This window comes from Scyliorhinus torazame, chromosome 15 (genome assembly GCF_047496885.1).
Source record: "Scyliorhinus torazame isolate Kashiwa2021f chromosome 15, sScyTor2.1, whole genome shotgun sequence".
NCBI lineage: Eukaryota > Metazoa > Chordata > Chondrichthyes > Carcharhiniformes > Scyliorhinidae > Scyliorhinus > Scyliorhinus torazame.
In genome coordinates this window covers 210,939,143-210,964,953 of record NC_092721.1, presented here as the reverse complement: position 1 = coordinate 210,964,953, position 25,811 = coordinate 210,939,143, and the positions used below count along the sequence as shown (strand labels likewise).

Sequence of the window (25,811 nt, the reverse complement as noted above, 5' to 3'; positions counted from 1 at the left end):
TCCCCACATTACTGTTGTGCATTTCCCCAAGAACAATTGTTCCCACTTTATGCTCCTCAGCTCCTGTCTAATAGCAGTAGGGAAGAAAAGGATTACATTCATCGCAGACCTTCTGCACTGTAGTAATTCTATGATAACTGAGTAAGAGGGAAAGAGAGAGAGAAAGTGAGTGGGGTGAGAAGTTGTGAGGGGAGATAGAGGTTGTGGAAATGGTCCAATAAATAATGTGCACATTATGTTGAAACTGCAAAGTCCGTTAATCAACTACTGGATGATCCAAGTATATTTTCCCAATCGCTGCCCACTGTGGGGCAGTGATCATTGATGTAGGAAAGGGATAATGGAAGAAGAGAAGACCGGGGGGGTGGGGGCAGTGGATACGCCAACCAGAATCCAGGGTAAACAAGTTACAGGAGCCAGAGGGGACCCACGGCAGGAAGCACATGGGTGTGACCACAACAACACCAAGGTAGGCCCAGCCACAACAACACCAAGGTAGGCCCAGCCCCAACAACACCAAGGTAGGCCCGGCCCCAACCGCACCAAGGTAGGCCCAGCCCCAACAACACCAAGGTAGGCCCAGCCACAACAACACCAAGGTAGGCCCAGCCACAACAACACCAAGGTAGGCCCAGCCACAACAGCACCAAGGTAGGCCCAGCCACAACAACACCAAGGTAGGCCCGGCCCCAACAACACCAAGGTAGGCCCAGCCACAACAACACCAAGGTAGGCCCGGCCCCAACAGCACCAAGGTAGGCCCAGCCACAACAACACCAAGGTAGGCCCGGCCCCAACAGCACCAAGGTAGGCCCGGCCCCAACAGCACCAAGGTAGGCCCGGCCCCAACAGCACCAAGGTAGGCCCGGCCCCAACAACACCAAGGTAGGCCCGGCCCCAACAACACCAAGGTAGGCCCGGCCCCAACAGCACCAAGGTAGGCCCGGCCCCAACAGCACCAAGGTAGGCCCGGCCCCAACAGCACCAAGGTAGGCCCAGCCACAACAACACCAAGGTAGGCCCGGCCCCAACAGCACCAAGGTAGGCCCAGCCACAACAACACCAAGGTAGGCCCAGCCACAACAACACCAAGGTAGGCCCGGCCCCAACAGCACCAAGGTAGGCCCAGCCCCAACAACACCAAGGTAGGCCCAGCCACAACAGCACCAAGGTAGGCCCGGCCCCAACAACACCAAGGTAGGCCCGGCCCCAACAGCACCAAGGTAGGCCCAGCCACAACAGCACCAAGGTAGGCCCGGCCACAACAACACCAAGGTAGGCCCGGCCCCAACAGCACTAAGGTAGGCCCAGCCACAACAACACCAAGGTAGGCCTGGCCCCAACAGCACTAAGGTAGGCCCAGCCCCAACAGCACCAAGGTAGGCCCGGCCCCAACAGCACCAAGGTAGGCCCGGCCCCAACAGCACCAAGGTAGGCCCGGCCCCAACAGCACCAAGGTAGGCCCGGCCACAACAACACCAAGGTAGGCCCAGCCACAACAACACCAAGGTAGGCCCAGCCCCAACAGCACCAAGGTAGGCCCAGCCCCAACAACACCAAGGTAGGCCCGAGTGGCCGCAAACATGCCCCTGGTGTGTGTGAACACCAGAAGGCAACATGAACATAATTAACACAGTACGGTTGTGGTAACGGATCATTGGGGGCCCAAAGACTACTTCAGATGGAGTGAACTGTAACCAATAACTAGGAGGGGCACTGTTAATCTTTTGAATTTCACATCAAGCGATGAATAGCATAGGGATTTAATCTAGAACCTTTCTGGTCTGTGCAGGGCAGTAACTCACATCAGCTGCGCCTTCACCATTCAAACAACAGGTGGGAAAATCTCCAGAGGTTGGGATGAATTTGCTCTGTGATGTCTGCATGTCAATCCCATGAAGCAGAGCGGGAGCAGAGTATTGCTGAAAATCTGAGACAGACAATGAGAAACTGGAAGAAAAGCTGTTTTATTAAAGGCAATTACAGGTTAACAAGGACTGCCCAGTTGCCGGGTTTCTGTGGTGATGTCAGCAGGTTTACAGTTGGTGAGAAGCTGCAATGATGATTACTGAGTTTCAGGAAACGGTCTTTGATCATTGAAGGCCTGCAGAAACTTCCCACTCGATGCTGAGCCCATTGGGAGTTCCTCTCCCACCTGCTGTTCCATTATCCACCGGGGGCACAGGACATGAAATCCAGGCTGATGCTGCGTGCATCCGGAATACTTTTCCAAGCAACGAGATCATTGGGTGAATCATATCTGTAGTATTTTGTGCCGATGAACAGGTGGACACCATTCGAGTTGCAAATGGCCCCATCGACATGAGGATGACCCATCCGGGTCCCATTACCCAGAGCTCGGGGTGTCTGTTCCAGATTTACACTCTGGACCTGATTACCTGCAACATCAGAGAGGGAGAAGAGAGTTACAATCCATCCCAGAAACTTCCTGCAACATCAGAGAGGGAGAAGGGGGTTAAATACAGAGTGAGTCTCAGAGGTTTCCACTTGTTGAGCGGAATTGACTGCCTCTGTGCTTTATCCATTCCATGGACAAAATTCTCCGGAAACGGCGTGATGTCCGCCGACTGGGCGCAAATCAGACAGGCATCGCGCCGCCCCAAAGGTGCGGAATCATAGAATCATAGAATTTACAGTGCAGAAGGAGGCCATTCGGCCCATCGAGTCTGCACCGGCTCTTGGAAAGGAATGCTCCGCATCTTTGGGGGCCGAGCCCCAACCTTGGGCGAAATTCTCCGACCCCCCGCTGGGTCGGAGAATCGCCGGGGGCTGGTGTGAATCCCGCCCCCGCCGGTTGCCGAAGTCTCCGGCACCGGAGATTCGGCGGGGGCGGAAATCGCGCCGCGCCGATTGGCGGGCCCCCCCCCGCGATTCTCCGGACCGGATGGGCCGAAGTCCCGCCGCTAAAATGCCTGTCCCGCCGGCGTAGATTAAACCCGTGGCGGAGGCGGAAGGGAAAGAGTGCCCCCACGGCACAGGCCCGCCCGCGGATCGGTGAACCCCGATCGCGGGCCAGGCCACCGTGGGGTCACCCCCCGGGGCCAGATTGCCCTGCGCCCCCCCCCAGGACCCCGGAGCCCGCCTGCGCCGCCTTGTCCCGCCGGTAAGAATCGTGGAGGCCCCGGAGAATCGTGGAGGCCCCGGAGAATCGCGGAGGCCCCGGAGAATCGCGGAGGCCCCGGAGAATCGCGGAGGCCCTGGAGAATCGCGGAGGCCCTGGAGAATCGCGGAGGCCCTGGAGAATCGCGGAGGCCCTGGAGAATACCGGGTCGGGCCCGCTAATGGTGTTTACTGTACTGGGGAGTGGAATGCATTGGCGCTGCTGTCGATGCGCCGGAGAATTGCGATTTGGCCTGAAATGGGCGCCCATCGCAATCATAGAATTTACAGGGCAGAAGGGGGTCATTCAGCCCATCGAGTCTGCACCGGACCTTGGAAAGAGCACCCTCCAACCTATCCCCGTAACCCAGTAACCCCACCAACCTTTTTGGACACTAGGGCAATTTATCATGGCCAATCCACCGAACCTGCACATCTTTGGACTGTGGGAGGAAACCGGAGCACCCGGAGGAAACCCACGCAGACACGGGGAGGATGTGCAGACTCCGCACAGACAGTGACCCAGCAGGGGAATCGAACCTGGGACCCTGGAGCTGTGAAGCAACCGTGCTAACCACTGTGCTACCCACAATGTCAGGGTCAAAACCGATTTTCTGCCCAATTCTAGCGATTCTAGCATTAGCTGACGGAGAATCCTGCCCCATATCTTTCTGTTATCTGGGGCAAAATTCTCCGGAAACGGCGCGATGTCCGCCGACTGGCGCCCAAAACGGCGCAAATCAGACGGGCATCTCGCCGCGGAGCATTCCGCACCTTTGGGGTCCGAGCCCCAACATTGAGGGGCTAGGTCGGCGCCGGATGAATTTCCGCCCCGCCAGCTGGCGGAAAAGGCCTTTGGTGCCCCGCCAGCTGGCGCGGAAATGACATCTCCGGGCGGCGCATGCGCGGGAGCGTCAGCGGCCGCTGACAGCTTCCCACGCGTGCGCAGTGGAGGGAGTCTCTTCTGCCTCCGCCATGGTGGAGACGGTGGCGAAGGCGGAAGGGAAAGAGTGCCCCCACGGCACAGGCCCGCCCGCAGATCGGTGGGCCCCGATCGCGGGCCAGGCCACCGTGGGGGCACCCCCCGGGGCCAGATCGCCCCGCGCCCCCCCCAGGAACCCGGAGCCCGCCCGCGCCGCCTTGTCCCGCCGGTAAGGTAGGTGGTTGAATTTACGCCGGCGGGACAGGCATTTTAGCGGCCGTGGGGGCACTCTTTCCCTTCCGCCTCCGCCACGGGTTTAATCTACGCCGGCGGGACAGGCATTTTAGCGGCGGGACTTCGGCCCATCCGGGCCAGAGAATCGCGGGGGGTTGCCCGCCAACCGGCGCGCCGCGATGCCCGCTCCCGCCGAATATCCGGTGCCGGAGAATTCGGCAACCGGCGGGGGGTCGGAGAATCTCGCCCCTGATACTATCCACTGAACCATAGTTAACACTCCAACTGCTGATCCCAATCTTAAACCAGCTGAGCTGATCCAACATCATTTGTTGAATGACAAGTCTCACTCCGGAGAGTTAACCGTTGCTGTCGGCTACTGACATCCTCACAAAATGCATTTTTTATTCATTTGCGGGATGTGGGTGTCGCTGGTTAGATCAGCATTTATTGCCCATCCCTAGTTGCCCTTCAGAAGGTGGGGGTGAGCTGCCTTCTTGAACCGCTGCAGTCCCTGAGGTGTAGGTACACCCACTGTGCTGTTAGAGTGGGAGTTCCAGGATGTTGCCCCAGCGACAGTGAAGGAACGGCGATATATTTCCCAGTCAGGGCGGCGAGTGACTCGGAGGGGAACCTCCAGGTGGTGGGTTCCCAGGTATCTGCTGCTCTTGTCCTTCTAGATGGTAGCGATCGTCGGTTTGGAAGGTGCTGTCTGAGGAACCTTGGTGAGTTGCTGCAGTGCACCTTGTAGATGGTGCACACGGCTGCCACTGTTCGTCGGTGGTGGAGGGTTTGAATGTTTGTGGAAGGGGAGCAATCAAGCGGGGCTGCTTTGTCCTGGATGGTGTTGAGCTTCTCGAGTGTTGTTGGAGCTGCACTCATCCAGGCAAGCGGAGAGTATTCCATCACACTCCTGACTGGTGCCTTGTAGATGGTGGACAGGCTTTGGGGGGTCAGGAGGTGAGTTACCCATTTAGTTACCTCCTTAACTAGCTCCCAGAATACTCCTTCCAAATTCCCACTGAGCTCCTGAAATAAACATTAGCAATTGTCTTACCGAATATGACGTAGAGAAGGGAGGTTCCTGGGCAGATAAATGTTGCATCGACACCTGTGCTGGGAATTCCCAGCTCTATCGTAACGTCTTTTGGATATCCTATGATCAGTGTGTATTGTGCCTCCGCCTTGTATATGAAGAGCTGTGATCCCTGAAAGTTAAAAAAAAGTATAATAAACTATATCTTGAATCAGTATTAAATAATTTCCATTTGATTTTTACAGCAATCTAGTGATTACTATTTCCAGGGAATCAGTGAAGGTTCATCATTTTTCTCTGTGGAAGACAGAAGTAGACACGGAGAGGGCTGATGAGGGTGGTGCTGTTGATGTGATATATTGATACAGTGCCACACAACAGACATGTTAACAAAGTTCTAGCTCATGGATCAAAAGGGGCAGTGACAACCTGTACACGGGATTGGCTGAGTGACAGCAAACAGAGAGCAATGGTGAAAGGTTGTTTTTCACAGTGGTTTCCAGCGGACTTCCACAGGGATCGGTGTTGGGACGGCTGCGGACTTCCACAGGGATCGGTGTTGGGACTGCTGCGGAGGAACAGTCAGAAACACACACACAAACTGAGGAATAGTCAGAAACACAGACACAGACTGAGGAACAGTCAGAAACACACACACAGACTGAGGAAATGTCAAAAACACACACACAGACCGAGGAACAGTCAGAAACACACACACACAGACTGAGGAAATGTCAAAAACACACACACAGACCGAGGAACAGTCAGAAACACACACACACACACAAACTGAGGAACAGTCAGAAACACAGACACAGACTGAGGAACAGTCAGAAACTCAGATACAGACTGAGGAACAGTCAGAAACACACACACAGGCTGAGGAACAGTCAGAAACACACACAGGCTGAGGAACAGTCAGAAACACACACACAGACTGAGGAACAGTCAGAAACACACACACACACACACACACAGACTGAGGAACAGTCAGAAACACAGACACAGACTGAGGAACAGTCAGAAACTCAGATACAGACTGAGGAACAGTCAGAAACACACACACACACACACACACAGACTGAGGAACAGTCAGAAACACAGACACAGACCGAGGAACAGTCAGAAACACACACACAGGCTGAGGAACAGTCAGAAACACACACACACACACACACACAGACTGAGGAACAGTCAGAAACACAGACACAGACTGAGGAACAGTCAGAAACTCAGATACAGACTGAGGAACAGTCAGAAGCACACACACAGACTTCCGGGTGCGGCGATGACCAGCTGAGTCGCACGTTTAGGCAGCTCCCGGTGGAACGGACTTTTGGGCTCTTAATAAGAGCCCCAACGGCAATTTTATCATAGATCATAGATTTTAACGGCTAAAAGTACTGTGCGGTGAACCAGAAGGGAATCCCCCCTGGACACGGATGGAAAAAGGAGAGGAAAGTGGCCGGATTGCGGTGGATCCTTTAGAGCAGCGGCAAGGAAGGCAAGAAAAAACCAAGATGGCGTCGGAAGGTGGCAGTTTAACATGGGGCCCTGAACAACAAGAGTTCTTGAAATGCTGTGTGGAAGAGCTCAAAAAGGAAATGAAGGAAGAGCTGTTGGCCCCGATACTACAGGCGATCGAAGGGCTAAAGGAGGAACAAAAGACCCAGGAGCGGGAGCTTCGGGTCGTGAAGGCAAAGGCAGCCGAGAATGAGAACGATATACAGGGCCTGGTGGTGAAGACGGAGATGCACGAGGCACACCAGAAACGATGTGTGGAAAGGCTGGAGGCACTGGAGAACAATGCAAGGAGGAACAACCTGAGGATTCTTGGTCTTCCTGAAGGTGCGGAGGGAGCGGACGTCGGGGCATATGTGAGCACGATGCTGCACTCGTTAATGGGAGCGGAGGCCCCGGCAGGTCCGTTGGAGGTGGAGGGAGCATACCGAGTGATGGCGCGAGGACCGAGAGCAGGAGAAATTCCAAGAGCCATAGTGGTGAGATTCCTCCGTTTTAAGGATAGAGAAATGGTCCTTAGATGGGCAAAGAAAACTCGGAGCAGTAAGTGGGAGAACGCGGTGATCCGCGTATACCAAGACTGGAGTGCGGAGGTGGCGAGAAGGAGGGCGAGCTTTAATCGGGCCAAGGCGGTGCTTCATAAAAAGTAGATAAAATTCGGAATGCTGTAACCGGCAAGACTGTGGGTCACATATCAAGGGAGGCACCACTACTTTGCGACGGCGGATGAGGCGTGGACTTTTATTGTGGAAGAAAAATTGGAATGAGCGGGTTATTAAAAAAAGAATGTTTGAAACAAAGTGGTGGGGCGAGTATGGGGGGCGAAGAGGGGGGTAAAAAGGGGGGAAAGAGGAGTTTTATGTTATTAATCCTGCGATGTGGTAACTTTTCTCTCTTCCACAGGAGGTGGTGGGGGGAGGAAAGGAGGTGGAGGAGATGAGGGCGTTGGCCATTGGGGGCGGGGCCAAGGGGGAAGCGCGGGGTCGGTTCCCGCGCTATGATAATCATGGCGGGAATAGGGAAGCAGGAAGGAGGGGGCGTCGCACGGTGCGAGCCGAGGTCACGGGGGGAAGCCAAGGTCGGCTAGAGTTTGCTGACTTCTGGGAACAATGGGGGGAGTAATTACGCTAGTTTGGGATCTAGCGGGGGGGGTGGGAGGGGGGAATTATTGGGCTGCTGCTGCTGGGGAGAGGGGGAGCTGGCATGGGGTGGGATGGGCGGGGGGGCACCACCTGGGGGGGACACAGCTGCATGGGAACCGGGTGAGGAGCTGGAAAAAGGGGATGGCTAATCGACAAGGGGGGGGGGGTAAAAAGCCCCCCAACCCGGCTGATCACGTGGAAAGTGAGAGGGCTGAACGGGCCGATAAAGAGGGCACGGGTACTCGCACACCTTAAGAAACTTAAGGCAGACGTGGTTATGTTACAGGAAACGCACTTGAAACTGATAGACTAGGTGAGACTACACAAAGGTTGGGTGGGGCAGGTGTTCCATTCGGGGCTAGATGCGAAAAACAGGGGGGTGGCTATATTAGTGGGGAAGCGGGTAATGTTCGAGGCAAAGACTATAGTGGCGGATAGCGGGGGCAGATACGTGATGGTGAGTGGCAAACTACAGGGGGAGACGGTGGTTTTGGTAAACGTATATGCCCCGAACTGGGATGATGCTAATTTTATGAGGCGTATGCTAGGACGCATCCCGGACCTAGAGATGGGAAAGCTGATAATGGGGGGAGATTTCAATACGGTGTTGGAACCAGGGCTGGACAGGTCGAGGTCCAGGACTGGAAGGAGGCCGGCAGCAGCCAAGGTACTTAAAGATTTTATGGAGCAGATGGGAGGAGTAGACCCGTGGAGATTTAGCAGACCTAGGAGTAAGGAGTTCTCGTTTTTCTCCTATGTCCATAAAGTCTACTCGCGAATAGACTTTTTTGTTTTGGGAAGGGCGTTGATCCCGAAGGTGAGGGGAACGGAGTATACGGCTATAGCCATTTCGGATCACGCTCCACATTGGGTGGACTTGGAGATAGGGGAGGAAACAGAAGGGCGCCCACCCTGGAGAATGGACATGGGACTAATGGCAGATGAGGGGGTGTGTCTAAGGGTGAGGGGGTGCATTGAAAAGTACTTGGAACTCAATGATAATGGGGAGGTCCAGGTGGGAGTGGTCTGGGAGGCGCTGAAGGCAGTGGTTAGAGGGGAGCTGATATCAATAAGGGCACATAAAGGAAAGCAGGAGAGTGGGGAACGGGAGCGGTTGCTGCAAGAACTTCTGAGGGTGGACAGGCAATATGCGGAGGCACCGGAGGAGGGACTGTACAGGGAAAGGCAAAGGCTACACGTAGAATTTGACTTGCTGACAACGGGTACTGCAGAGGCACAGTGGAGGAAGGCACAGGGTGTACAGTACGAATATGGGGAGAAGGCGAGCAGGTTGCTGGCCCACCAATTGAGGAAAAGGGGAGCAGCGAGGGAAATAGGGGGAGTGAGGGATGAGGAAGGAGAGATGGAGCGGGGAGTGGAGAGACTGAATGGAGTGTTCAAGGCATTTTATAAAAAATTATACGAAGCTCAACCCCCGGATGGGAGGGAGAGAATGATGGGCTTTCTGGACCGGCTGGAATTTCCCAAGGTGGAGGAGCAGGAAAGGGTGGGACTGGGAGCACAGATTGAAACAGAGGAAGTAGTGAATGGAATTAGGAGTATGCAGGCGGGGAAGGCTCCGGGACCGGATGGATTCCCAGTTGAATTTTACAGGAAATATGGGGACTTGCTCGCCCCGCTACTGATGAGGACCTTTAATGAGGCAAAGGAAAGGGGACAACTGCCCCCGACTATGTCTGAAGCAACGATATCGCTTCTCTTAAAGAAGGAAAAGGACCCGCTACAATGCGGGTCCTATAGACCTATTTCCCTCCTAAATGTAGACGCTAAGATTCTGGCCAAGGTAATGGCAATGAGAATAGAGGAATGTGTCCCGGGGGTGGTCCACGAGGACCAAACTGGGTTTGTGAAGGGGAGACAGCTGAATACGAATATACAGAGGCTGCTAGGGGTAATGATGATGCCCCCACCAGAGGGGGAAGCGGAGATAGTGGTGGCGATGGATGCCGAGAAAGCATTTGATAGAGTGGAGTGGGATTATCTGTGGGAGGTGCTGAGGAAATTTGGTTTTGGAGATGTGTATGTTGGATGGGTGCAGCTGTTGTATAGGGCCCCAGTGGCGAGTGTGGTCACGAATGGACGGGGATCTGCATACTTTCGGCTCCATAGAGGGACAAGGCAGGGATGCCGTCTGTCCCCATTATTGTTTGCACTGGCGATTGAGCCCCTGGCAATAGCATTGAGGGGTTCCAAGAAGTGGAGGGGAGTACTTAGAGGAGGAGAAGAACACCGGGTATCTCTGTATGCGGATGATTTGTTGTTATATGTAGCGGACCCGGCGGAGGGGACGCCAGAGATAATGCGGACACTTCGGGAGTTTGGAGAATTCTCAGGATATAAACTGAACATGGGGAAAAGTGAGTTGTTTGTGGTGCATCCAGGGGAGCAGAGCAGAGAAATAGAGGACTTTCCGCTGAGGAAGGTAACAAGGGACTTTCGTTACTTGGGGATCCAGATAGCCAAGAATTGGGGTACATTGCATAGGTTAAATTTAACGCGATTGGTGGAACAAATGGAGGAGGACTTCAAGAGATGGGACATGGTATCCCTGTCACTGGCAGGGAGGGTGCAGGCGGTTAAAATGGTAGTCCTCCCGAGATTCCTCTTTGTGTTTCAGTGCCTCCCGGTGGTGATCACGAAGGCTTTTTTCAAAAGGATCGAAAAGAGTATCATGAGTTTTGTGTGGGCCGGGAAGACCCCGAGAGTGAGGAAGGGATTCTTACAGCGTAGTAGGGATAGGGGGGGGCTGGCACTACCGAGCCTAAGTGAGTACTACTGGGCCGCCAATATCTCAATGGTGAGTAAGTGGATGGGAGAGGAGGAGGGAGCGGCGTGGAAGAGATTGGAGAGGGCGTCCTGTAGGGGGACTAGCCTACAAGCTATGGTGACGGCCCCATTGCCGTTCTCACCGAAGAAATACACCACAAGCCCGGTGGTGGTGGCGACTTTGAAAATTTGGGGACAGTGGAGACGGCATAGGGGAAAGACGGGAGCCTTGGTGAGGTCCCCGATAAGAAATAACCATAGGTTTGCCCCGGGGGGAATGGATGGGGGATTTGGAATATGGCAAAGAGCAGGAGTAACGCAACTGAAAGATCTGTTTGTGGATGGGAAGTTCGCAAGTCTGGGAGCGTTGACCGAGAAATATGGGTTGCCCCAAGGGAATGCATTCAGGTATATGCAACTGAGGGCTTTTGCGAGGCAACAGGTGAGGGAATTCCCGCAGCTCCCGACGCATGAGGTGCAGGACAGAGTGATCTCAAAGACATTGGTGGGGGACGGTAAGGTGTCAGATATATATAGGGAAATGAGGGACGAGGGGGAGATTATGGTAGATGAGCTAAAAGGGAAATGGGAAGAAGAGCTGGGGGAGGAGATTGAGGAGGGGCTGTGGGCGGATGACCTAAGTAGGGTAAACTCATCGTCCTCGTGTGCCAGGCTAAGCCTGATTCAGTTTAAGGTATTACACAGGGCGCATATGACTGGAGCACGGCTCAGTAAATTTTTTGGGGTGGAGGATAGGTGTGCGAGGTGCTCGAGAAGCCCAGCGAATCATACCCATATGTTTTGGTCATGCCCGGCACTACAGGGGTTCTGGGTGGGGGTGACAAAGGTGCTTTCGAAAGTAGTGGGGGTCTAGGTCGAACCAAGCTGGGGGTTGGCTATATTTGGGGTTGCACAAGAGCCGGGAGTGCAGGAGGCGAAAGAGGCTGATGTTTTGGCCTTTGCGTCCCTAGTAGCCCGGCGCAGGATACTGTTGATGTGGAAGGAAGCCAAGCCCCCGGGGGTGGAGACCTGGATAAATGACATGGCGGGGTTCATAAAGCTGGAACGGATTAAGTTTGTCCTAAGGGGATCGGCTCAAGGGTTCACCAGGCGGTGGCAACCGTTCGTCGAATACCTCACAGAAAGATAGAGGGAATGGAAAAGAAGAAGGCAGCAGCAGCAGCCCAGGGGTGGGGGGGTGGGGGGGGGGAGGAACCAGAAGGACTCTCAGGGTTGTTAATATATATGTACAATATGTATAGGTCGTTGCTATAAATAATTGTATATTGGACTGTTAAATCATATTTTTGGAGAGTGTTTATCTGAGACAAGGCAGTTGCCATTTAGTTTTAGTTTTCGTTTTTGTTATATATTATTTATTCTTTGTTTATAAAACAGGTCGTTGTTATTTTACTGTTATATTATTGTGTAAAGGATACACAATGTACTGTGATGGTTGACCAAAAATTTTCAATAAATATTTTTAAAAAAGAAACACACACACAGGCTGAGGAACAGTCAGAAACACACACACACAGACTGAGTAAGTCAGAAACACACACATTTCTGAGCAACAGTCAGAAACACACACACAGGCTGAGGAACAGTCAGAAACACACACACAGGCTGAGGAACAGTCAGAAACACACACACACAGACTGAGTAAGTCAGAAACACACACATTTCTGAGCAACAGTCAGAAACACACACACAGACTGAGGAACAGTCAGAAACACACACACAGGCTGAGGAACAGTCAGAAACACACACACAGACTGAGGAACAGTCAGAAACACACACATTTCTGAGGAACAGTCAGAAACACACACACAGGCTGAGGAACAGTCAGAAACACACACACACAGACTAAGTCAGAAACACACACATTTCTGAGCAACAGTCAGAAACACACACACAGACTGAGGAACAGTCAGAAACACACACACACAGACTGAGGAACAGTCAGAAACACACACATTTCTGAGGAACAGTCAGAAACACACACACACAGACTAAGTCAGAAACACACACATTTCTGAGCAACAGTCAGAAACACACACACAGACTGAGGAACAGTCAGAAACACACACACACAGACTGAGGAACAGTCAGAAACACACACATTTCTGAGCAACAGTCAGAAACACACACATTTCTGAGGAACAGTCAGAAACACACACACAGGCTGAGGAACAGTCAGAAACACACACACACAGACTAAGTCAGAAACACACACATTTCTGAGCAACAGTCAGAAACACACACACAGACTGAGGAACAGTCAGAAACACACACACAGGCTGAGGAACAGTCAGAAACACACACACACAGACTAAGTCAGAAACACACACATTTCTGAGCAACAGTCAGAAACACACACAGGCTGAGGAACAGTCAGAAACACACACACAGACTGAGGAACAGTCAGAAACACACACACACAGACTGAGGAACAGTCAGAAACACGGACAGACTGAGGAACACACACGTGCACACTGAGCATCGCAGGTGTCAAATTAATGAAATTTCAGGATTACCTGGATAAAGTACATCTTCTTGTCCCAGCTGAACACACCATCAATGTTTCCATGTATAGAGGGCCAACTGGAATGTATTGGCCAAGGGTGCCAACCATCTCGTTTCGTGTCCAGTCGAAAATACCAGTTCTCTGGAAAACCACCAAGATGCATTTAATTCAAAAGCAATCAGTTATTAGGAACATAAAGGTACTTTTTTCAGGGACTTATATTTGTACGGGTAGACATTCAAAATACGTTGTAGTTTTAAGTGGGCTTAATTTTATATTTTGTGCCTGGAAGGATCAAAACTATGTTTAGCTTCATGTTGGACAAAGAAAGGTGTTTGTATGTGTGGATGTTGTTTAAGTTGCAGTTGTGATGTGCCAAGAGAGGGCTGCGGTGTGAAGAATAACCAGTAGTAGTAGGGACGATACTTAGCAACAGGAGGCCACCTTCTTATGGTCTTAGTTTTAACTAGAAGCCATAGCAGTTGGAGACATCAGGGAGCGAACATCACTCAACTCTGCCAGAAGAAAGGCTGGACAGGACGGGAGCTGCAAAGAGCCATGCTTCCTGAAGTACAAGCTACAGTCCAGATAACCAGGGAATGGGGACAAAAAGAACATTTAAGGCATCTGAAGTTAAGAGAACACAAAGCAAGGTATTGTTCAGAAGAATGCAAGGAACTGGGTGGTATCGGTGGCACAGTGGTTAGCACTGTTGTTATGGGCCAGGGTTTAGAACACTCCACAGTATATCATGGAGTTCACCTGACCTACAGCTGTTTATCTGGTTACGATGAGCACCCTGTCTTTCAGGGGTTATTCAACAGAGGCTTGAAGAACAAACAAGCTTTATTTTACAAATTTAGTTAACATTTTTATAAACACACACAGTAAGCATTTAAATCAACTACAAACATAAATACCCCACACAGCTACCATAATCTATGTATCACCCTTAATAATGTAAGACTGCTGTTCATCGACTACAGCTCCGCCTTCAACACCATTATCCCAACAAGACTAATAACCAAACTCCGCAACCTTGGACTTGACCCCTCCCTGTGCAGCTGGATCCTTGACTTCCTCACCAACAGACCGCAATCTGTCAGGATAGGTAACAGCACCTCCTCCACAATAGTCCTCAACTCAGGGGCCCCGCAAGGATGTGTGCTCAGTTCTCTACTCCCTATACACACACGACTGTGTAGCAAGATTTAACTCCAACTCAATCTATAAGTTTGCGGATGATACGACTGTGGTGGGTCATATCTCAAACAACGTCGAATTAGACGACAGAAGGGCGATAGATCACTAGGTTGCATGGTGTACCGAAAAATACCTATCTCTAAATGTTGGAAAGACCAAGGAACTGATCATCGACTTCAGGAAGCACAGCACGACACACACTCCCGTCTGCATCAATGGCTCCGAAGTGGAGATGGTCAATAGCTTTAAGTTCCTGCGGGGTCACCGTCACCAACAGTCTGTCCTGGTCCACTCACGTTGATGCAACAGTCAAGAAAGCCCAACAACGTCGCTACTTCCTTCGGAAGCTAAAGAAATTCGACATGTCTGCATCGACTCTCACAAACGTCTACAGATGTGCGATAGAGAGCATCCTATCCGGCTGCATCACAGCTGGTATGGCAACTGCTCGGCCCAAGATCGCAAGAAACTGCAGAGTGTGGTGAACTCAGTCTAACGCATCACACAAACCTGCCACCCCCACATTGTTTCTGTCTATACCTCCCGCTGCCTCAGGAAGGCAAACAGCATTATCAGAGACCCCTCCCACCCAGGCATTGCCTTCTTCCAGACCCTTCCATCAGGCAGAAGGTACAGAAGTCTGAAGACCCGCACATCCAGGCATAGGAACAGCTTCTTCCCCACAGCTACAAGACTCCTCAACGACTCCCCCTCGGACTGATCCGTTCCCTGTAAGACACTATTCACAACGCCCTATGCTGCTCTTGCTCATGTATTTGCTTTGTTTGGCCCCTTGTTCCGCACTGTAACCAATCACTGTTTGTCGATGTACCATTTGTCAATGTTCTCTGTTGATTATTCTTGTGTCTACTATGTACGTACTGTGCACGTTCCTCGGCCGCAGTAAAATACTTTTCACTGTACTTCGGTACATGTGACAATAAATCAAATCAAATCAAAATCAAATAAACTCCTCCCTTTAACTGTTCCAATTTAATGAAATGAAATGAAGTGAAATGAAAATCGCTTATTGTCACAAGTAGGCTTCAAATGAAGTTACTGTGAAAAGCCCCTAGTCGCCACATTCTGGCGCCTGTTCGGGGAGGCTGGTACGGGAATTGAACAGTGCTGCTGGCCTGCTTTAAAAGCCAGCGATTTAGCCCAGTGTGCTAAACCAGCCCCCTAATAACAAGATCCCATAAACCACAAACCCCTTTTCAAAGGTGTGGCCCCGCACACGGCACTCAGACCTAGTTTGGCTGCTCTTGTGTCCTTTCCAAAACAGCAGGTTTGAATTTCTTCCAGAAAACAATGATTTCTTTTCAAGTTATCAAGCAGTCTGGAAACAGCTTTCAAGATGCAGATAGAGACACGTCTTTCTCAACCTGTGCTGTACAAACCAGTTCAAACTCAAAGCAAAAGTAAAACCAACTCCCAGAGCCACAGCCCAGCTCCACCCACACAATGACATCAATGAAGCCATATGAGAAGACAAAAACATTTCTTAAAGGGACACTCCCATGACATTGTTGCCTCAGCGCCATGGACCCAGGTTCAATCTGACCTTGGCGTGCAAATTCTCCCCGTGTCTGCGTGGGTTTCCTCTGGGTACTCCGGTTTCTTCCCACAGTCCAAAGATGTGCAGGTTAGGTGGATTGGCCCCTAGTGGCCAAAGGTTGGGTGGGGTTACTGGGATAGGACAATGACGTGGGCTCAGGTATGGTGCTCTAACAGAAGGTTGGTGCAGACTCGATGGGCTGAATGGTCTCCTTGGCTGGGAGCAGGGGCGCAGGGGACAGCCGGTGGTCCTGTGGGGTGGGTTCACTGAGAGGGGCAGTGTGCCAGGATGGGTGCTAAAGGCCATGGTGCATGCGCCCACTTTTCGGGAGCGCCCTGTTCTCCCTGCGGCAGGGCAGTGCCTCGGATGGGTGAACTGAGGGGTGCCAACACCTGGACAGGCACCGGCTGCACTGGGCTGGAGCTCAGAGGGACACCCCTGGACAGCAGGCTGAAATTAAAAAACAATTCAGGAGTGACATCCCAGCAAAACAATAAGTTCATTGGCTGGTGTTATCGTGCGGGCCGCAGAGGTTGCTGAGTGAGTGCTTGCTGAGAAGGGGAGTGAATAACAGGTAAGCTCGTTCTTTCTTTTTAATTTTATATCTAGAGGGGATGGCAGGGAAGGTAGTGCAATGTTCCTCCTGCAGAATGTTTGAGGTGAGGGACGCCGTCAGTGTCCCTGCTGATTTCACCTGCAGGAAGTGCTGCCATCTCCAGCTCCTCAGAAACCGCGTTAGGGAACTGGAGCTGGATGAACTTCGGATCATTCGGGGGCAGAGGGGGTCATAGATAGAAGCTTCAGGGATGTAGTTACTCCGAAGAATAAAGATAGATGGGTGACGGTGAGAGGGGCTGGGAGGAAGCAGTCAGTACAGGGATCCCCTGTGGTCGTTCCCCTTAGTAACAAGTTACCGTTTTGGATACTGTTGGGGGGGGACGGGACACTTACCAGGGGTAAGCCATGTGGTACAGGTCTCTGGCACGGAGTCTGTCCCTGTTGCTTAGAAGGGAAGGGGGGAGAGGAGTAGAGCATTAGTCATTGGAGACTCCATAGTTAGGGGGATAGATAGGAGATTCTGTGGGAACGAGAGAGACTCGCGGTTGGTGTGTTGCCTCCCAGGTGCCAGGGTCCGCGATGTCTCGGATCGTGTTTTCGGGATCCTTAAGGGGGAGGGGGGGCAGCTCCAAGTCGTGGTCCACATAGGTACCAACGACATAGGCTCTCTGGTCGCCACACTACCAGAAGGATGTGGAGGCTTTAGAGAGGGTGCAGAAGAGATTTACCAGAATGTTGCCTGGTATGGAGGGCATTAGCTATGAGGAGCGATTGAATAAACTCGGTTTGTTCTCACTGGAACGAAGGAGGTTGAGGGGCGACCTGATAGAGGTATACAAAATTATGAGGGGCATAGACAGAGTGGATAGTCAGAGGCTTTTCCCCAGGGTAGAGGGGTCAATTACTAGGGGGCATAGGTTTAAGGTGAGAGGGGCAAGGTTTAGAGTAGATGTACGAGGCAAGTTTTTTACACAGAGCGTAGTGGGTGCCTGGAACTCGCTACCGGAGGAGGTAGTGGAAGCGGGGACGATAGGGACATTTAAGGGGCATCTTGACAAATATATGAATAGGATGGGAATAGAAGGATCCGGACCCAGGAAGTGTAGAAGATTGTAGTTTAGTTGGGCAGCATGGTCGGCACGAGCTTGGAGGGCCGAAGGGCCTGTTCCTGTGCTGTACATTTCTTTGTTCTTTGTTTGTTCTTTGAAAAGGGATAGGGATGTAAGGCAGGAATTCAGGGAGCTAGGGTGGAAACTGAGATCTAGGACAAACAGAGTTATTATCTCTGGGTTGTTACCCGTGCCACGTGATAGCGAGACGAGGAATAGGGAGAGAGAGGAGTTGAACACGTGGCTACAGGGGTGGTGCAGGAGGGAGGGTTTCAGATTTCTGGATAATTGGGGCTCATTCTGGGGTCAGTGGGACCTCTACAAACGGGATGGTCTACACCTGGACCAGAGGGGTACCAATATCCTGGGGGGGAAATTTGCTAATGCTCTTCAGGAGGGTTTAAACTAGTTCAGCAGGGGCTTGGGAACCTGAATTGTAGCTCCAGTATACAGAGGTTGAGAGTAATGAGGTCATGAGTAAGGTTTCAAAGTTGCAGGAGTGTACCGGCAGGCAGGAAGGTGGTTTAAAGTGTGTCTTCTTCAATGCCAGGAGCATCCGGAATAAGGTGGGTGAACTTGCGGCATGGGTTGGTACCTGGGACTTCGATGTTGTGGCCATTTCGGAGACATGGATAGAGCAGGGGCAGGAATGGTTGTTGCAGGTGCCGGGTTTAGATATTTCAGTAAGCTCAGGGAAGATGGTCAAAGAGGGGGAGGGGTGGCATTGTTAGTTAAGGACAGTATTACGGTGGCAGAAAGGACGTTTGATGAGGACTCGTCTACTGAGGTAGTATGGGCTGAGGTTAGAAACAGGAAAGGAGAGGTCACCCTGTTAGGGGTATTCTATAGGCCTCCGAAAAGTTCCAGAGGTGTAGAGGAAAGGATTGCAAAGATGATTCTGGATAGGAGCGAAAGCAACAGGGTAGCTATTATGGGGGACTTTAACTTTCCAAATATTGACTGGAATCGCTACAGTTCGAGTACTTTAGATGGGTCCGTTTTTGTCCAATGTGTGCAGGAGGGTTTCCTGACACAGTTGTAGATAGGCCAACGAGAGGCGAGGCCATATTGGATTTGGTACTGAGTAATGAACCAGGACAGGTGTTAGATTTGGAGGCAGGTGAGCACTTTGGTGATAGTGACCACAATTCCATTACGTTTACTTTAGTGATGGAAAGGGATAGGTATATACCGCAGGGCATGAGATATATCTGGGGGAAAGGCAATTATGATGCGATGAGGCAAGACTTAGGATGCATCGGATGGAGAGGAAGACTGCAGGGGATGGGCACAATGGAAATGTGGAGCTTGTTCAAGGAACAGCTACTGCGTGTCCTTGATAAGTATGTACCTGTCAGGCAGGGAGGAAGTGGTCGAGCAAGGGAACCGTGGTTTACTAAAGCAGTTGAAACACTTGTCAAGAGGAAGAAGGAGGTTTATGTAAAGATGAGACATGAAGGTTCAGTTAGGGCCCTCGAGAGTTACAAGTTAGCTAGGAAGGACCTAAAGAGAGAGCTAAGAAGAGCCGGGAGGGGACATGAGTAGTCTTTGGCAGGTAAGATCAAGGATAACCCTAAAGCTTTCTATAGATATGTCAGGAATAAACGAATGGCTAGGGTAAGAGTAGGGCCAGTCAAGGACAGTAGCGGGAAGTTGTGCTTGGAGTCAGAGGAGATAGGAAAGATGCTAAATGAATATTTTTTGTCAGTATTCACACAGGAAAAAGACAATGTTGTCGAGGAGAATACTGAGATTCAGGCTACTAGACAAGAAGGGCTTGAGGTTCATAAGGAGGAGGTGTTAGCAATTCTGGAAAGTGTGAAAATAGATAAGTCCCCTGGGCCGGATGGGATTTATCCTGGGATTCTCTGGGAAGCTAGGGAGGAAATTGCTGAGCCTTTGGCTTTGATCTTTAAGTCATCTTTGTCTACAGGAATAGTGCCAGAAGACTGGAGGATAGCAAATGTTGTCCCCTTATTCAAGAAGGGGAGTAGAGACAACCCCGGTAACTATAGACCAGTGAGCCTTACTTCTGTTGTGGGCAAAATCTTGGAAAGGTTTATAAGAGATAGGATGTATAATCATCTGGAAAGGAATAATTTGATGAGAGATAGTCAACACGGTTTTGTGAAGGGTAGGTCGTGCCTCACAAACCTTATTGAGTTCTTTGAGAAGGTGACCAAACAGGTGGATGAGGGTAAAGCAGTTGATGTGGTGTATATGGATTTCAGTAAAGTGTTTGATAAGGTTCCCCATGGTAGGCTACTGCAGAAAATATGGAGGCATGGGATTCAGGGTGATTTAGCAGTTTGGATCAGAAATTGGCTAGCTGGAAGAAGGCAAAGGGTGGTGGTTGATGGGAAATGTTCAGACTGGAGTCCAGTTACTAGTGGTGTACCACAAGGATCTGTTTTGGGGCCACTGCTGTTTGTCATTTTTATAAGTGACCTGGAGGAGGGCATAGAAGGATGGGTGAGTAAATTTGCAGATGACACTAAAGTCGGTGGAGTTGTGGACAGTGCGGAAGGATGTTACAAGTTCCAGAGGGACATAGATAAGCTGCAGTGTTGGGCTGAGAGGTGGCAAATGGAGTTTAATGCAGAAAAGTGTGAGGTGAATCATTTTGGAAGGAATAACAGGAAGACAGAGTACTGGGCTAATGGTAAGGAGCTGCGAGTCAGAGCTGAGATTTAAAAAGATCGCGGCCTAGTTTCGGGAGCCGTTCGGAGAAGGAGGAGCAGTCTCTGTCAGGGAGAGAACCTGAGAACACCTAAGACACTCAGAAGGTAAGAAGGTAAGTAAGTGATTTTACTCATTTTTACTTTTATGCCTTTTTCAAATTGTGTGTGTCGGGGGGGGGGGGAAACTGAAGTGACATCACAGAAAAGCTGTGACCTGAGTGGCTGGTTGGGAATCTACACTAAATTTAAAAAATTAAGCATTGGTAACTAATTAAACATAATTACTTCATTATAATTTAGAGGGGTATCTAAGCCAGAGATCGGAGAGTACTATATTTAGCTTTCGCATTTATATTAGAAATCTAGTGCTAGGAAACAGATAGTTAACAGTAACTTTAAAAAAAAATAATAATAATTTTTAAACTTTTAATTTTATTTAATTGACGCAATGTCAGTTAGAGGGGTGCAGTGCTCTGACTGTGAGATGTGGCAGGTCCGGGAGGCTTCCAGCGTCCCGGATGGCTTCATCTGCAGAAAGTGCACCCAACTGGAGCTCCTCAAAGACCGCATGGTTCGGTTGGACCAGCAATTGGATGCACTTAGGAGAATGCAGGTGGCGGAAAACGTCATAGATCGCAGTTATATAAATGTGGTCACACCCAAGGTGCAGGCAGAGAAATGGGTGACCACCAGAAAGGGCAGGCAGTCAGTGCAGGAATCCCCTGTGGTTGTCCCCCTCTCGAACAGGTATACCCCTTTGGATACTGTCGGGGGGGATAGCCTATCAGGGGAAAACAGCAGCAGCCAGAGCAGTGGCACCACGGCTGGCTCTGATGTTCAGAAGGGAGGGTCAAAGCGCAGAAGAGCAATAGTAATAGGGGACTCGATAGTCAGGGGCACAGATAGGCGATTCTGTGAGACTCCAGGATGGTATGTTGCCTCCCTGGTGCCAGGGTCCAGGTTTGCTAGTGTCACACGGGAGGGTTTAAACTAGTATGGCAGGGGGGTGGGCACGGGAGCAATAGGTCAGAAGGTGAGAGCATTGAGGGAGAACTAGGGAATAGGGACAGTGTGGCTCTGAGGCAGAGCAGACGGGGAGAAGTTGCTGAAAACAGCGGGTCTGGTGGCCTGAAGTGCATATGTTTTAATGCAAGGAGCATTACGGGTAAGGCAGATGAACTTAGAACTTGGATTAGTACTTGGAACTATGATGTTGTTGCCATTACAGAGACCTGGTTGAGGGAAGGGCAGGATTGGCAGCTAAACGTTCCAGGATTTAGAGGTTTCAGGCGGGATAGAGGGGGATGTAAAAGGGGAGGTGGAGTTGCGCTACTTGTTCGGGAGAATATCACAGCTGTACTGCGAGAGGACACCTCAGAGGGCAGTGAGACTATATGGGTAGAAATCAGGAATAAGAAGGGTGCAGTCACAATGTTGGGGATATACTACAGGCCTCCCAACAGCCAGCGGGAGATAGAGGAGCAGATAGGTAGACAGATTTTGGAAAAGAGTAAAAACAACAGGGTTGTGGTGATGGGAGACTTCAACTTCCCCAATATTGACTGGGACTCACTTAGTGCCAGGGGCTTAGACGGGGCGGAGTTTGTAAGGAGCATCCAGGAGGGCTTCTTAAAACAATATGTAGACAGTCCAACTAGGGAAGGGGCGGTACTGGACCTGGTATTGGGGAATGAGCCCGGCCAGGTGGTAGATGTTTCAGTAGGGGAGCATTTCGGTAACAGTGACCACAATTCAGTAAGTTTTAAAGTACTGGTGGACAAGGATAAGAGTGGTCCGAGGATGAATGTGCTAAATTGGGGGAAGGCTAATTATAACAATATTAGGCGGGAACTGAAGAACATAGATTGGGGGCGGATGTTTGAGGGCAAATCAACATCTGACATGTGGGAGGCTTTCAAGTGGCAGTTGAAAGGAATACAGGACCGGCATGTTCCTGTGAGGAAGAAAGATAAATACGGCAATTTTCGGGAACCTTGGATGACGAGTGATATTGTAGACCTCGTCAAAAAGAAAAAGGAGGCATTTGTCAGGGCTAAAAGGCTGGGAACAGACGAAGCCTGCGTGGAATATAAGGAAAGTAGGAAGGAACTTAAGCAAGGAGTCAGGAGGGCTAGAAGGGGTCACGAAAAGTCATTGGCAAATAGGGTTAAGGAAAATCCCAAGGCTTTTTACACGTACATAAAAAGCAAGAGGGTAGCCAGGGAAAGGGTTGGCCCACTGAAGGATAGGCAAGGGAATCTATGTGTGGAGCCAGAGGAAATGGGCGAGGTACTAAATGAATACTTTGCATCAGTATTCACCAAAGAGAAGGAATTGGTAGATGTTGAGTCTGGAGAAGGGGGTGTAGATAGCCTGGGTCACATTGTGATCATAAAAGGCGAGGTGTTGGGTGTCTTACAAAATATTAAGGTAGATAAGTCCCCAGGGCCTGATGGGATCTACCCCAGAATACTGAAGGAGGCTGGAGAGGAAATTGCTGAGGCCTTGACAGAAATCTTTGGATCCTCGCTGTCTTCAGGGGATGTCCCGGAGGACTGGAGAATAGCCAATGTTGTTCCTCTGTTTAAGAAGGGTAGCAAGGATAATCCCGGGAACTACAGGCCAGTGAGCCTTACTTCAGTGGTAGGGAAATTACTGGAGAGAATTCTTCGAGACAGGATCTACTCCCATTTGGAAGCAAATGGATGTATTAGTGAGAGGCAGCACGGTTTTGTGAAGGGGAGGTCGTGTCTCACTAACTTGATAGAGTTTTTCGAGGAGGTTACTAAGATGATTGATGCAGGTAGGGCAGTAGATGTTGTCTATATGGACTTCAGTAAGGCCTTTGACAAGGTCCCTCATGGTAGACTAGTACAAAAGGTGAAGTCACACGGGATCAGGGGTGAGCTGGCAAGGTGGATACAGAACTGGCTAGGCCATAGAAGGCAGAGAGTCGCAATGGAGGGATGTTTTTCTAATTGGAGGGCTGTGACCAGTGGTGTTCCACAGGGATCAGTGCTGGGACCTTTGCTGTTTGTAGTATATATAAATGATTTGGAGGAAAATGTAACTGGTCTGATTAGTAAGTTTGCAGACGACACAAAGGTTGGTGGAATTGCGGATAGCGATGAGGACTGTCGGAGGATACAGCAGGATTTAGATTGTCTGGAGACTTGGGCGGAGAGTTGGCAGATGGAGTTTAATCCGGACAAATGTGAGGTAATGCATTTTGGAAGGTCTAATGCAGGTAGGGAATATACAGTGAATGGTAGAACCCTCAAGAGTATTGAAAGTCAAAGAGATCTAGGAGTACAGGTCCACAGGTCATTGAAAGGGGCAACACAGGTGGAGAAGGTAGTCAAGAAGGCATACGGCATGCTTGCCTTCATTGGCCGGGGCATTGAGTATAAGAATTGGCAAGTCATGTTGCAGCTGTATAGAACCTTAGTTAGGCCACACTTGGAGTATAGTGTTCAATTCTGGTCGCCACACTACCAGAAGGATGTGGAGGCTTTAGAGAGGGTGCAGAAGAGATTTACCAGAATGTTGCCTGGTATGGAGGGCATTAGCTATGAGGAGCGATTGAATAAACTTGGTTTGTTCTCACTGGAACGAAGGAGGTTGAAGGGAGACCTGATAGAGGTATACAAAATTATGAGGGGCATAGACAGAGTGGATAGTCAGAGGCTTTTCCCCAGGGTTGAGGGGTCAATTACTAGGGGGCATAGGTTTAAGGTGAGAGGGGCAAGGTTTAGAGTAGATGTACGAGGCAAGTTTTTTACGCAGAGGGTAGTGGGTGCCTGGAACTTGCTACCGGAGGAGGTAGTGGAAGCAGGGACGATAGGGACATTTAAGGGGCATCTTGACAAATATATGAATAGGATGGGAATAGAAGGATATGGACCCAGGAAGTGTAGAAGATTGTAGTTTAGTCGGGCAGCATGGTCGGCACGGGCTTGGAGGGCCGAAGGGCCTGTTCCTGTGCTGTACATTTCTTTGTTCTTTGTCTCCGAACGGGTAGAGGGCATCCTGAAGGGAGAGGGCAAACAGGCAGAGGTCGTTGTACATATTGGTACTAACGACATAGGCAGGAAGAGGCATGAGGTCTTGCAGCAGGAGTTCAGGGAGTTAGGCAGAAAGTTAAAAGACAGGACCTCTAGGGTTGTAATCTCGGGATTACTCCCTGTGCCACGTGCCAGTGAGGCGAGAAATAGGAAGATAGAGCAGCTAAACACGCGGCTAAACAGCTGGTGTAGGAGGGAGGGTTTCCATTATCTGGACAACTGGGAGCTCTTCCGGGGCAGGTTTGACCTATATAAGAAGGACGGGTTGCATCTAAACTGGAGAGGCATAAATATCCTGGCCGCGAGGTTTGCTAGTATCACATGGGAGGGTTTAAACTAGTATGGCAGGGGGGTGGGCACGGGAGCAATCGGTCAGAAGGTGAGAGCATTGAGGGAGAACTAGGGAATAGGACCAGTGTGGCTCTGAGGCAGAGCAGACAGGGAGAAGTTGCTGAACACAGCGGGTCTGGTGGCCTGAAGTGCGTATGTTTTAATGCAAGAAGTATTACGGATAAGGCAGATGAACTTAGAGCTTGGATTAGTACTTGGAACGATGATGTTGTTGCCATTATAGAGACCTGGTTGAGGGAAGGGCAGGATTGGCAGCTAAACGTTCCAGGATTTAGATGTTTCAGGCGGGATAGAGGGGGATGCAAAAGGGGTGGTGGAGTTGCGCTACTGGTTAGGGAGAATATCACAGCTGTACTGCGGGAGGACACCTCAGAGGGCAGTGAGGCTATATGGGTAGAGATCAGGAATAAGAAGGGTGCAGTCACAATGTTGGGGGTTTACTACAGGCCTCCCAACAGCCAGCGGGAGATAGAGGAGCAGATAGGTAGACAGATTTTGGAAAAGAGTAAAAACAACATGGTTGTGGTGATGGGAGACTTCAACTTCCCCAATATTGAATGGGACTCACTTAGTGCCAGGGGCTTAGACGGGGCGGAGCTTGTAAGGAGCATCCAGGAGGGCTTCTTAAAACAATATGTAGACAGTCCAACTAGGGAAGGGGTGGTACTGGACCTGGTATTGGGGAATGAGCCCGGCCAGGTGGTAGATGTTTCAGTAGGGGAGCATTTCGGGAACAGTGACCACAATTCAGTAAGTTTTAAAGTGCTGGTGGACAAGGATAAGAGTGGTCCTAGGATGAATGTGCTAAATTGGGGGAAGGCTAATTATAACAATATGAGGCGGGAACTGAAGAACATAGATTGGGGGCGGATGTTTGAGGGCAAATCAACATCTGACATGTGGGAGGCTTTCAAGTGGCAGTTGAAAGGAATTCAGGACCGGCATATTCCTGTGAGGAAGAAGGATAAATACGGCAGTTTCCTGGAACCTTGGATAAC

The 25,811-nt window shown here is 50.6% G+C and overlaps 1 protein-coding gene across 1 annotated transcript in view; it reads right to left on the bottom strand.

Moving 5' to 3' along the window:
- Positions 1-1,948: 1,948 nt before the first annotated feature.
- hpxa (hemopexin a) overlaps positions 1,949-25,811 on the bottom strand; it is a 116,957-nt gene continuing 93,094 nt past the window's right edge. Inside the window, exons 8-10 of the mRNA XM_072477552.1 lie at positions 13,300-13,430; positions 5,334-5,484; positions 1,949-2,399 (exon numbers count right to left, since the gene is read on the bottom strand). Of these exons, the coding sequence (XP_072333653.1) occupies positions 2,167-2,399; positions 5,334-5,484; positions 13,300-13,430 (515 nt within the window). The 3' untranslated portion in view covers positions 1,949-2,166. The remainder of the gene's footprint in view (positions 2,400-5,333; positions 5,485-13,299; positions 13,431-25,811) is intronic.